Raw genomic sequence first — 13,557 nt, 5'->3', positions numbered from 1 at the left:
GTTGCACAGAGACTGCAGCCACTTTGTTCTCTGGGAGAGAGAAAAACTTTATGTACAGCTCCACAATTCTAACAAAGCACAACACTTTATACAAGCAGGCACTTTTCCATGTGTGCGAACAATTCGTATGGAGAGCTGGAACACAGCAGCGTGTGAGGCCTGCGGTTTCTCAAACATTTAGAGGCAGTTCGTGAATTTAAAAAGAGAAAACTTATGGATCCGAGTTTCAGGTCAGATTCCTGCACAGCGACACGGCATTGGAGGAAAAAAACGAAAAATGATGATGCAGTCTGTATAAAAAAAACAAACAAAACTGCGTGACCGAGGCTTGAAGAAATAAAAACTAGAGCAGTTCAGACGGCTTCCGTGGTTTCAAGCACTGGATGTGCGAAAGCAGCAGCAGCAGCGGCAGCGGCGGCGGCGGCTCGACCGCCTCATAGCTGCTCCTTGCCGCTCCGCTCTCGGTTCATTTTCTTCATTTTCATCCTCCTGTTTTGGAACCAGATCTTCACTTGTCTCTCGGTCAGACTGAGAATGCGGGCCACCTCGTAGCGCCGGTCCCTGGTCAGGTACATGTTGAAGAGGAACTCCTTCTCCAGCTCCAGAGTCTGATATTTAGTGTAAGGACACCGCTTCTTTCTGGTGGAGCGGGCGTGGATCCAGTTCGCCGCCGGGTTGTCTGCAACAAAACGGAGGGAAGGGGAGATTGTCACCCAGTGTTGATCGTTGAGTTGTTGTTGTTTTGGGTTTGTGAAACGTTGCTAATTTGTATTTAAGGTGAATGAAATAGAATAGAACGAGACGGTCGAATATTTTTTTTTTTACATGGACATTTGCGCAAATACTCCTGTTTGGGGTGTTGTCCTGTTTTTACTGTCAAGACTCTTCTGTCAAAATACAATAAAACACGGCTGTGTTTAAAGGTACTCCATCTAAAACACAATCAAAGCGAAGCAACGTTTCCAACTCGGGGTGTCCCCCATGACATTAAAAACTTTAGGATCCTCTTTAATAGTCCCAGTATGGCGGCTTTCTCTCCCCCCTCCTCCGATCCACGGGTATAGTACGAGACACTTTTATAGGTTAGTAAAAAAAAAATAAAAAAAAAAAAAAAAACTCTAGTTTTACACAGCCCAGCTCTCGGCTCGTACAGTTGTTGTGGCTGTAAATCAGAAGCTGGCTATTCGGTTCGTTCTATACTCACTTGGGTCAAGTTGTTGTTGCTGCTGCTGCTGTTGTTTCTCCTCTTTGTGCTCGCCAGGGCTCGACAGCTCGCTGCCACTGCGCTCTCCGCTCGCCTTTTCTGGACAATCCACCGACGCCCCACACGCGTACTCGTCGGCGGTGCGCAGCGGCCGAGCCTCGGCCTCCAGCGGCTCGCACTGCCCGCCGGCTTTATCCGCTTTAATGGTCCCGTACGGCCGGTCGCCGGAGTGCAACCCGGCGAAGGAGACGTGGTGGTTGGAGAGGGGATCCATCCAGGGGCGGACGCCCACATATCTGCCATCCGACGCGGGGAGATGAGCCTGGTGGTGCGGGTGGTGGTGGTGGTGATGGTGGTGCACGTACGGATGGTAGATCCCCTGCGGGTGCACCGAGGACCAGGACGACGGGAAAACGGCGGACTTGGGTGCGAAATTGCAGGAGGCGAAGTCGGCGTCGTCGCCGCCACCTGCCGGCCTGGGGGTCACCATGTGCGGGGGCTGCATGAAGCGAGCTCCGTACACTCCATCCTCCGACTCCGGCCCCATCGCCGCGTCCGCATAACAGCTCGCCAGAGCGCCGCTGGTAGACATCTTTTATTATTTTGACCTCTTCCTGCTCATATAATACGGACTCGCTGCGCTGTTATACGGAAAAGCGTCCCGCTATGAACAATCATAGTATTTTTTTTTGTGTTGCTGGCCTGCATCTACTGGGATTGGTTACATGGATCACGTGGTCATATTTACCAATACAGCGAGTAAATCAATCCGGTCCTCGCTCTCTTTCCTCCCTCCACCCCCTCCTCCACCACCACCACCACCACCATGCACTCTCGCCCCCTTTTCCCCGTCAAGTTTAATTCAGCTTTTCATTTCAGCGATAATAAAAAAGCATCCCAGCATCAGATCCGACCGTGTCGGTGCGGCTCAGCTGCGTCTCGCGTTGCGCTGGTTTTGCAAGATGTAACAACAAAAGAGGCACAAAAACAGAGGAATAACCCTCCTCTTCTTCTAACACACACCCATTAACAATCCACCGTATCTTCATATTGGAGAATACTCCCAATATTGTCCCGATTCTCTCAATGCTTGTAAAAAAAAGAAAAAAGAAAAAAGAAAAAAAAAGAAAAGAGTTTATAGACTCACTCACTCCTCGTAAAATAAATGTAATAACAAGTTGTAAAACAACAGACCGCCGTTTCCGTTCACAAAGCCGGGCTTCTATTGTTAATATTCGACGTGTAAAATATATTTTTCCCGCCGCGGTCCAACCCGCGAAGGCAACGCCGGAAACGGCAGTTGTGAAATGATTGTATTCATCAGAAGCGGGGCAATAATATCTTTATGTATCAATAAATGTTTTATGAGGTGCGTGTGATTATACACGCCGTCAATAAAATAAAAAGGAGCAGGCAAGAAATGTCAACTTGTCAGCTGATCCCCCCCGAGCTGCAATTTGAATATCTCAGAATTTATTTTAGTCTTATTTATTTAAAATGATTTCTTTTTAGACCTTGTCATACTTTTTGTAGCGTTTATGCAGCTTTGAGTTTTCTGAACTTCAGCCCAGGAAAATCAAGTAAAATACAAAATATGCACAGAGTCAATTAGGTCATACTGACTGGATATTATGGACTGTTATGTCATTTAATCACATCATTCTCAGGGTTATTTTAGGCTGAAAGAGAAGAAAGGCAACGTAGCCGAGGCCTCGGTCGCTTGGAAGGAAGGAAGAATTAAAATGCTGCCTGCCTGGGTGAGAATTTGTGCTTGAATTCCGTCAGACGCGCTCACTTCTGGTTTGATGACTGCAAAAATCACCAGACCGCTTCCCCGTTTACGGATACAGATGGATGAAATCAAACCGCAGTGAACGACGAAGCCTTTCTGGATATTTTTCAGTAGTTTGAGTCTCTTTCGACACGCAATTTTGTTGTTACATGGCGACAGCAACTTAAGAGAAACGCGCGTAAAAAATGTAACCCACCAACAAAGGCAAACTGCCGAGTTTAAAATGTAGAAAGTATTTGTAGTTTTGGGGGTCATTGTTTAAACACTACAATTGTTGCCAGTTAACTGTAATTATTTGAATTTGAATTTTCATTAGTATTTTTTTTTGTTTTGTTTTGTTTCAGTGACAAAATGTGTCTGTTTTTGCAAAATAACCCTTGAGTTGACGATGACATTTTTTTTCATCAGGATAAAATAAAACTGAAAAAAAAAAAAACAACAACCAGCCTTTCTGCTTTTTGATAATTTATTGCAAGATACATGCCACACACATGCAATCAAATGTACAGATGAACGTCTGTCACCTCAGAGGCTCGTAAGAAACATTTCACTATACAGCAAATGGCTTGGACTGCACTGTCAAACAAATGTTGCACGACACGACAATAGATGTGCTTCTTTATGACTGAAACAGAGTAACTATCCCGACATCCAGCCACCGCCACTCAGAAGAATGTCCAATGTAGTAGGAGAAAACAACCAATCCTTCCCTTTAATAATTTAAGACCATGTGTTACCCTGTGAGAACATAAAAACAAACAAACAGAAACGCTACACAAAGAGACAAAAAGGATGGATAATAGTCACAGTTTCGTTGAAATTGAGGGATAAACGTCTGATGCCGCTTCACCATCAAACTAATCATGAGGACAAAAACAAACAAAAATAATAATACAGCCAACCGGAAATGCACGCCAGCTCACGAAAAGGTGAGGGTTGAGGTCAGTTCGCGGATGCGGTTTTCCCTGCTCATCTTCTTCAGCTTCATCCTGCGGTTCTGGAACCAGATCTTGACCTGCCTGTCAGTCAGGTCGACGCTCCTGCTGATCTCTAGGCGGCGCTCTCGCGTCAGATACATGTTGAACAGGAACTCTTTCTCCAACTCCAAGGTCTGGTGCTTTGTGTAGGGGCACCTTTTCTTCCTGCCGCTCTTTGCAGTTAACCAGTTGCTCGTCGGCGCCTCGCTCTTGGATTCTATACGAGGATTCACATCAGAGAGAGTCAGTGTTAAAGCATTTAGTACAACTAGGGGGTACAAGAGCCTGCTGATTCTGATCTGACCGTTGGGAAATAATAGGCTATAAATGTGCATTGACTCAAAAAGAGAATTGTAGATATTATTAGTCACGCACATTTCACCTTTATTCATTAAAAGAAAAGGAATAAAATGGAACCCAACTGATTCAGGCAGCACAGCAGGAGCACACAATAGCTGGAGAGATTAAAACATGTAAATTTCCAGAGCTCAATATGCCTTAACCTTTAATTAGTTTTTTAAAATGATCAACTTTTTTATTTAAACCAAAATTATACCTCATGACTGCCATAAAAAAGGGAAAGTAGCTGCAAAAGCATGAATTTTAAAACACCCTGCGATGGTTTAAATTATCCCCGATACAACGTAGTTTCTATAGGCCCTAATTAAATAAGGAGCATGCAAATGGTTTAATTAAAAAATAGTAAATACACAAATAAAAAACTCTAACTTCTTCTCTTTTCTTCGCCTTAATTGAAATATCAGAGGACGGATGGACACAGTCTGCATGATAAAAATCCATTCTCTGTTGCCTATTACTGCAACCCGAGAAAGACTCTCATTAAACATTACGACTTTAGGGTTGTTTGTGTTTTATACTTGGCTTTTATGATGCCGGAGCCTTTTCACTGCAGCGCCACCAGATAAAAAAAAAAAACGCATTCATCGAAAAGCCTGCCTACCTTTCTTCTCCTGCTGCTGCAGCAACTCGGGGCTGGACACCGAGGCGTCCATGGAGCACATTCGCTCCACACAGTCGGAGTCCGGGTCCGGGCTTTGGCTGTCGGCAGGGATCGGCGTGGTGGAGGGCTCCGGGTCGTGCACCAAGTCTTCATTCTTCCTTTCGGTATCTGCGAAATTCGAGGACGCCGACGACGAGGAGGAGGAGGGGGGCTGCGGTTTCGGGGTGACCCGGCTCAGTTGCATCAGTGTCGGGCTCGGGCTCGGCGGCTGCTGGCAGCTATAGCCCTCCTGCTGTTTTCCATTGGCGTACGTCTGGCTCAGTCTGAAATAGCCCGGAACCGGGATCTCTGGACCGTCGAGCGAGCAGCTTTCTGGAATACTGGAATAAGACGGGACGACTTCCGGCGAGCCCACTTTCTGCAGCCTCTTATCAGAGTACATGCAGCAGTTACTCTCCTCCTTTATGCTCTGATGTGAGAATGTGTAGTTTGACATCTGACCGGAGGACTCTGTCCTGCAGGGTCTGCTGCTCGGATCGGTCCAGTGATCTATCTGAGATATGTACGGATGCACGTTCATGCCCATGTTGTGGTGGTTGACCTCGCCTCGTTTGCCGAACGACGGCAGGAGTCCACAGGTTTGCATTCCGTAAGTTCCCACGTCTGAGCCGGACGGCGTGTACATGTTGCCGTTGGAGTAAAAGCCGTCCGTCCTGCACGCACTAATGAGAGAGTCCACCAGAAACGTGTTTGCCGCAGGAGAGCTACTGGGGAAGGACATGTTTTTTAAAAAAGTGGGGGTGTGGGTTAGGTTGGTTGGAGGAGAGAGAGATGTCCTTTGGAGGCTGACATGTCTAGGAAAAACAATCTCCTGTGCGAGTCAGGATGCCTCCCGACCACATGACAAGCCCACCAATGAGATTTGAAAATGGCCTTGAGACGCTGCCTCTGCCTCCTCCTCCTCCCCAACCACCACCACACACCCACTCCTGCCAGCGCTCGCACTGCGGTTGCAGTCGTGGTCAACAGCGACACCTACAACGCGGACTTGAAATTGGTGAACGGCAGGAAAGAAAAAAAAGAGAGAGAGGGGGGGGGGGGGGGGGGGTTGAAGGGCTGTGCCAAAAACGGTAAAAAAATAAAAAAAATAAAATAAAAATAAAAATAATGATCTAAGTTGGAGAGGACACCGAGCAGCGCGACACTGCAACTCTCTCAACACTTTGACAAGGAAGAAACATGGGGGAGAGGTTTGCAGAAGCTTTAGAAGAACTGTGTTTCTTAATGAAGAGAGAGACTAAGGCCAAGTGTGTGTGTGTGTGTGTGTGTGTGTGTGTGTGTGTGTGTTCGCACGCACACACGTGCACAATAGTGCATAAACGGTGCATCGGTGACAACTGCAGACTATTTAAAAGTCCAGCGAATCTACTATATAAAAAGGATGAAAGACTCCCCGACAACACGACTTCACTTCACACAACTGCAAGGTCATCAAGTCCAAAACACATCACATCACTAAAAGTGCATAGTAAAGATTTTTTCCTATGTTTGCTTTTTTAAATAATATTTATTTATTTATTTATTTATTTATTTAACTGTTTTGGGGATTGTTGTGTTACAGTTCCATGTGTCATGCTGAGTTGAATCTGTACGAAGAAAGGAGCACATCTTTAAATACTGATTTGTTCGGTATGTTTCTAATACCAGCAAAGCATTCTAGAATATTTCAAGAATTATTTAGTATATTTAAAGTACTATTTAGTTAAATGACACTAAAGCGCCCGCCCATTTACATTAGGATGAGTCCTCCACGGACTCATCCTAATGTAAATGTCGTTTAAAATGTGCAGGGGTTTGTCAGAAATATATATTTTTTTACGTGTCATATAAAATTACAAATATTATTCAGATATGTTACATAGAATTATAATTGAAATTAGCTTTGCATCAGGGTTTAAATTAAACAATGGAAATAAAGACTTGTGTGAGCATGTTTAGATTTTTGGGGCTCCGTTGTTTTTGTCTGTGAATGGAAAGACACACACACACACACACACACACACACACACACTTGAAAGTATCCTACGGAAGCTACGAGATCCACGATCTTTTTACCAGTAAAGAAAGACTGCGGTGAGGTGGTCTTCTTATCCCACAGCTCCATGGTCCTTATTTGGAAGGGCGTGTTTAACCCAGAGACACCATATTTAGACCACAGGCATCATCTTGTTCCAACATTATTCACAAACACAAAAATAAATTGATTAAAATCAATTTTTGCTTTGCGTTCTACGGTTTGGGTAACAAACGCCACAAGCAACGCGACAGCGCTGATTTTTGTATCGGTGATTGAGTGTGAAAGAGAAAATTATTAAAGAACAAAATGCAATTTCACATTATGTGAAGCTGTCGTCTGCAGAAAAGTTTCTTTAATATGGGAATTAATTCTCCAGGCATAATCATCACAACCACAAATACACAAATTGTAAAAGTACGTAGAAAAACAAATAAATTGAAACGTATTTATGTGTGAATAATAATAATAATAATAATAATAATAATAATAATAATAATAATAATAATAATAATAATAATAAACAGAAAATATAAGTATTTTTTAAAAATAATTATTTTCGGGTACAGAAAAGTCTTCGATTTCAGCACAACGTGTTTCCTTCAAGATAATCTTTAACATTTTTTTTTCTTAAAAAATACACTAAAATAAAATAAACACTGAAAAGCATAATGACGAAAAGTGTAAATAATATTCGTAGGCTGCCCATACTTTTCCACAAATCCACAATATTCGCATTAATAGAGGTAAGTCTGTCGCCAAGAGAACAAATTAGGTTGACAAAAGCAGATTTGAGGAGCATTTTGGCTTCATATTTCAACATTCTCATACGTGAACTGCAGTTCACTTGTGGTGTAACAAAGACAGAAACAGAATCAATCACTCATAAAGCCCGGCGTTTTGCTTCTTCGTTTTGCAGAGAAACACTAACGTGCTGCAGAATGGCCTTCCCCCCCCCCCCCCCCCCCCACACACACATAAACAAGTGCACTAATTCACCATGAGTCGCAACGCGACATCATTCATGCTTCTCCTCTGTGAAGTCGAAACAAGAATCGGGCCGCGTTGAAAGGATTACTGAATGATTTCCACGCTCGCTCGATTTGAAAAATTTGGCTCAGCGGTTGCATCTCCACCGGCGGCCAAAAGCTGCAAGTCTGCCCTCATGTGGATACAGCGAGAAGCGAAGCTAAAGCCTTCTCAGCACAGTTGGTAGGACCATATAACTGTGGGACATGATTGCGAACCAATTAAACGCTAAATGAAACTCCAGTTTCCTAATAGTCTTTATGGGAAATAACCTTTGATTGGGTGCACAGATTAAATTAATACTTATTCATCGGTAAACTTTTCCCCCCGTCTTGCATAACAATTGTTGCTATATGAGGAAAACCGACGCCTTGGCCTAAACAGGCATCGAATTGATTATCAGTAAAGCAATCAATGTACAGATTTGTTCAGCGTCTCTGCTGTGCAACACTGAAAAACCCGGCGTGAAGTGACGCCTCACGTTAAATAAGTGCATAGGAATGAAAATGTTACGCCTCTAATAATTAAAGACAGCATTTAAAAATTCTAATTTGCAGGAAAATAAACTCAATTTATTCCAATTAGACAATTTAATAAAAATGGGTGAAAATTACAGAAAATTTACCCGCTTTTTGTTTTCAGAATTTCCTCCCTCAGCCAACTCTGGTGAAATGTAGGTATTCCAACAAGGAGCGAGAGTTCGTTCCTTCAAACATTTCTTGAAGTGAGAACTAACTCGGAGGCTCAGTCAGACTTGTGGTCTTGGGGGGTGGGGGGTGGGGGTTCGGGTTGGGACACCAAAGTCCAAATTGCCCCCTATTTAGACATTTACAGCTGCGTTTATTGTACTGTCTAGACGGTTCAAGGTTTAGTAAACAGCCCACACTTGAAAGCAAAGGGTGTAAAACGCTCGACGCGCCGCTGGGACCCCAAAATTTGTCCATTGAAGGATTTTGTGGAAGCGACAAAAATGAAGGCAAACCTTTCGCACGGCTCGGTGAAGTTCACGGGATAAAGATATAACTATGATACAAACAGTTGTGTCGTGTCTACTTTATTTCACACCGTAGCTTGTAGCTTTTGTACATGCGCCTTACAAATGGACACTACACAAGGAGGAGGGGGGGGGGATAAAACAAAGGCTGCACAGAAGTTTACAAATAGATTTTAGAGCACAGACGTCGCGCTTTTGCTGAAACTTTTGCTGCCGTTGAAGCGGAAATAAATGAAGAAAAATAAATAAGTGCAGAAATGGATAGCAAGACTTAGCGGATTTTTGTGGAAGAAAAAGAAAAAAAAAGAAGAAAAAAAAAGAACGTTTGCGACGTGAAAAGGGCTCATATACGCAGAGGGACCATCTTTTGTAAGTGTGTGTGTGTGTGTGTGTGTGTGTGTGTGTGTGTGTGTGTGTGTGTGTGTGTGTGTGTGTCAGATGTATCAGAAGAGTGGGTTTCCTGTGAAATACTGTAGGCGGTCGCGGTTGAGCTTCTTCTCCTTCATTCTCCGGTTCTGGAACCAGATCTTCACCTGTCGGTCGGACAGGTTCAGCATCCTGGACAGTTGCAGCCGTTTCTCTTTGTTTATGTACACGTTGAAGAAAAACTCTCGTTCAAGTTCTCGGATCTGGTATTTGGTGTAAGGACACCGTTTCTTCCTGGCTTTGGTTGACGGATCTGAGAGAGGAAAGGGGGGGGGGGGGTGAAACGAAAAGTCGTTAGTGACTGACCGTGTTGCAAGTAGTACATTTATTTGTGCACAAAGGCCTCGCTTTCTCTCTCTCCACACACACACACACACACACACACACACACACACACACACACACACACACACACACACACACACACACACACACACACACCATTAAACTATCTGCACAGTCTATATTAAATCCGCAAGAAAAGACGCATCAGATATTCTGCAAATTGTCGTTATTGCAGTTTTAAACAGTACGCGAGTTGATCCAAAACAAGACGCTCAGACTCGCTATTAACTTTTCAACGTCTCTGTCAACAGAAACCCTTCTTTTCCAGCAGCACAGTATCATTATGAGGCACAAGGTTACCCTTAAAGCACGCTTACTTAACCGTTTCCCATTGTAAATACCTTTACAGCCGTAAAATAAACCTTAATAGGATATAAAGGCTTTTGCATGCTTATAAAAGAGACACATAACCCCTGAACGACCGCTGCAGCGGACCCAGAGCAGCCCAGGCTCTCCATTGTCTGTCTTATTGCCAGCTTTGCACACCTTCCTCAAGACAACAAAAACAACTAAACCAAAACAAAGGGAGGGAGACAGTCGAGACTCACTGTGTTGGTTGCTCTTGTCGCCGCAGTTGGAGGATGAGTCCTCGTCGACGCTGCCGCTCGGCTCAGCTTTGTTCTCCTCCAGCTTGGTCAAAGCCTGGCTGCTGCTGCTGCTGCTGCTGCTGTTGTTGTTGGCAGCATCCGTGGGAGCAGCACTATAGTCTGTCTTTTGTTTGTGGGGCTCGGCAGTGGGCTTGTCCGAGTTGGCGTCCAGGAACTGGTCGAAGCCCTGGGGGAGAACCCCGTTCCGGCCGATCCCGGTGAAGAAGCCGCATGGCGAGCCGCTCGCACCTCGGTGGCCGTACAAGGAGTCGTTTTTGAACCTCACGTCCGCCCTGCCGCCGGGCGACTGCTGGATCAAGTCCCGGTGCATGATCTCGTCCGTCGAGTAGTACGACGCGTAATTGCCCCTGTAGTGCCATTTGCCGGGATGGTCCAGTCCGTAATCCCTGAAAGCGACTTCTCGAACAGGTTGGACCTGGGCTATGTTTGGAGAGTACGGGAAATTGATCTGGCACGTCGTGTTCTGCGGTAGAAACGAGGAGACCGATGTAAAATCTGGCGCCGACACGTAGTAAGTGCAGCTCGGCAAGTACATATTTGACGCGCAGCTGCGATCATCGTATTCCGTCATATCTCCTCTTCCCCTCTTTTCCCCTCTTCTTCGCCACGGAGGAAAAAAATATATATTTTTTTAAGGGGTGGGGGGGCAACGCTGCCGCGCTAAACTTTGCCCATCTGAAGCGCGACGGGCGTGTGCGTGGATCCCGCCGGGGAGAAAAAATCGGAAACGCAGGCAGACCTGCAATACATCTTGATCGATTCTTGAGGTAATTGTGTCATGTGATCCCAGCCAGGAAAATTACCATACATCAATATCAGTCATTAAAAAACTGTCCAGAGAAACTCCATGTGAGCGCATGCGAGGGACTCTATTGGCTGGCTGGCTGCGGAGGAAACTCCTCTCCAGCCTGCTGGCCCTATGGTTCACGGCAAGGAGAGGAAGAAGAGGAAGAAGAGGAGGAAGAGAGAGAGGTGGGAGGGAGAGAGAGAGAGAGAGGAAAAATGGGAGGCAGCGCTGGAATATATAATTGAAAGCTTTACAGCAACATCATCTCGCTCTCGCAATTAATTTGCGGCGAAAATGTGGCGCACAACGGCAGTCATTCTGCGCAGCAACACGTTGCGTTTGGAGAACGTTGACCTCGTTTCACGAGTGAAGCTCGAGTTAGGTGGCAACAAGCCGCACATTCACATCGGAGCGTTTTGCGGGATTACGGTTCACATGCGGCTCATTAAGTGTTCATATGAGGACCAGGGGGTTGATTACGTACGCACGCAGTGCAGCAGAATGCGGGTCATGTAGGATGCATGGAATACATGTATGGATTCAAACCGAGCATATAACCCTCCCTGCATGCATGGCCTACAGCAAATTGGGACACAGATAGTTCCATTGTACCAGAACAGAGAGGGAAAAAATCCCCAAAAATATTACACAAGTGCATGGTTATCATTCTGTGGAGAAAGCGTAAAAAATACGCAGCACATGTGCACTGCAGATTTAGAAAAAAAAATCTGCTTCCAATAATCATCCTCACACGTTTGTGCCGCTTGGTTTCTCATCTTATTCCGACCACAGAACCTTAATAACTGCAAGCTGGACGTGTATACATTTTTGGGGGAAAAATAAAATATAAATCAAGCTTTCCACATCAGTGCATTATCAGATGGCACAGGGACGTAATCTGGGTAAATTCCTTACAGTCTCCAAGTATAAGAAGGGCCAAGTCCCAAAAAAGCCGTATGCGGTGTCGGTGATATTCAGAAAACAGTGAGCAACAAGCCTCTGCAACCACAACATGTTCGAGTGCGGTGGTGGCAGCCATCGTTGCAAGCCTGCAGGGCCTCTTCTCCATTTGGAGAACACTGGTGGACGGATACCGCGTCTTCAGCCGTCGTAAATATTTGCATTTTATCCCCCCCCCCCCTTCTGTGAGTACGCTTTAACGTTTGTTGCACGTATACGAAGAAATTTACGAATTCTATCAATATATGCAAACGCAGGATAATTTTCAGGCGAACAATTACGTGATATGTGATATGTGATATGTGATATATATATATATATATATATATATATATGTACACACACACACACACATATATACACACACACACACACACACACATATACACATATATATATATATATATATATGTATGTGTGTGTGTGTGTGTGTGTGTGTGTGTGTGTGTGTGTGTGTGTGTGTTCCTCGCGTAAACAGTTAGTTGACTGTGAACAGCTCTGATTTGAAGGGCAGTGTTATGGTCAAAGGAGCCCGCAGATTCCTCGCCGTCTTAAACCTGAAGGTCACAGGCTGTGGAAGTAGCTTAAAGGCGGCTGAGTTTATTGTTATTGGGGGGTGAGAGCAGCTTTTGTGGTCTGGTCTCAACTTTTCGCACGGTGCTCTTTCAAAGTCTCGGCCAGGAACACACGCAGAGCACACACTTTGTCCTTTCACCGAAAACGAAAAAATCTAAGAGCTGTTTTTTTTTTTTTTTTTGTACCAAAAATGGATTAATAAAAAAACAGATAAATGGAAATGTAAAAAATGAAGTACTCCAAACTGCTAACTAACTACAAGCAACTGAAAAACTAAGGTGACGAAAGCATCATGATTGTGAAGTTAAATTGTTTTGTTTTTACACGGGTACAAAGACAAACGCGACCTGTTGCTTTGCATCATCTCGTTATTTATACACTACCAGTGAAAAGTTTGGACACGCCCTATGAATTTAATGTATTTTCTTTCATTCTCATGACTACGTAGGAACACACACGGAATTCTGTGTATAGGAAAATAGGATATATTAAAAGTGTAAAATCAAACACGTTTTCACAAAAAAGCATATTTAGAGTTATTTAACGTGCTTTTCTTTGCTGCATAATCACATATATGTTGTTTATATATTCGATTGTCTTCAGTATCTATTTGGAGTGTCGAAAGTTATATATATATACACACATACATATATATATATATATATATACACACACACACATACACACACACACATACATATAAAATTGCATGAGAGGGTGTGTCCAAAGTTTTGACTGGTCGTGTATTTTTTAACAATTACAGATGTTATTGTGTTTTTTTTTGTGTCATTAAACCTTTTTGTGTACCAAGACATTACGATCAA

General features: G+C 44.1%; 3 protein-coding genes across 3 annotated transcripts; all 3 read right to left on the bottom strand.

The window, feature by feature from the left end:
* Positions 1-2,634, bottom strand: hoxd9a (homeobox D9a). The gene is made up of 2 exons (XM_076040060.1): positions 1,205-2,634; positions 1-679 (listed from the first exon to the last, which is right to left on the bottom strand). Exons 1-2 carry the CDS (start codon positions 1,794-1,796, stop codon positions 435-437), a joined length of 837 nt encoding a protein of 278 aa, XP_075896175.1. The 5' UTR covers positions 1,797-2,634; the 3' UTR covers positions 1-434.
* Positions 2,635-3,450: 816 nt separating this feature from the next.
* On the bottom strand, positions 3,451-6,016 carry hoxd10a (homeobox D10a). Its single transcript, XM_076039838.1, has 2 exons — positions 4,935-6,016; positions 3,451-4,190 (listed from the first exon to the last, which is right to left on the bottom strand). The coding sequence occupies exons 1-2, from the start codon at positions 5,713-5,715 to the stop codon at positions 3,916-3,918; spliced, it is 1,056 nt and encodes a 351-aa protein (XP_075895953.1). The 5' UTR covers positions 5,716-6,016; the 3' UTR covers positions 3,451-3,915.
* A 2,136-nt stretch (positions 6,017-8,152) lies between these two features.
* On the bottom strand, positions 8,153-11,773 carry hoxd11a (homeobox D11a). The gene is made up of 2 exons (XM_076040059.1): positions 10,351-11,773; positions 8,153-9,710 (listed from the first exon to the last, which is right to left on the bottom strand). The coding sequence occupies exons 1-2, from the start codon at positions 10,979-10,981 to the stop codon at positions 9,475-9,477; spliced, it is 867 nt and encodes a 288-aa protein (XP_075896174.1). The 5' UTR covers positions 10,982-11,773; the 3' UTR covers positions 8,153-9,474.
* Positions 11,774-13,557: the final 1,784 nt, after the last annotated feature.

This window comes from Nelusetta ayraudi, unplaced genomic scaffold (genome assembly GCF_046127955.1).
Source record: "Nelusetta ayraudi isolate G7.1 ecotype Tasmania unplaced genomic scaffold, CSIRO-AGI_Nayr_v1 ptg000060l, whole genome shotgun sequence".
Classification (NCBI taxonomy): domain Eukaryota; kingdom Metazoa; phylum Chordata; class Actinopteri; order Tetraodontiformes; family Monacanthidae; genus Nelusetta; species Nelusetta ayraudi.
This window is presented reverse-complemented; position numbering and strand designations above follow the sequence as displayed.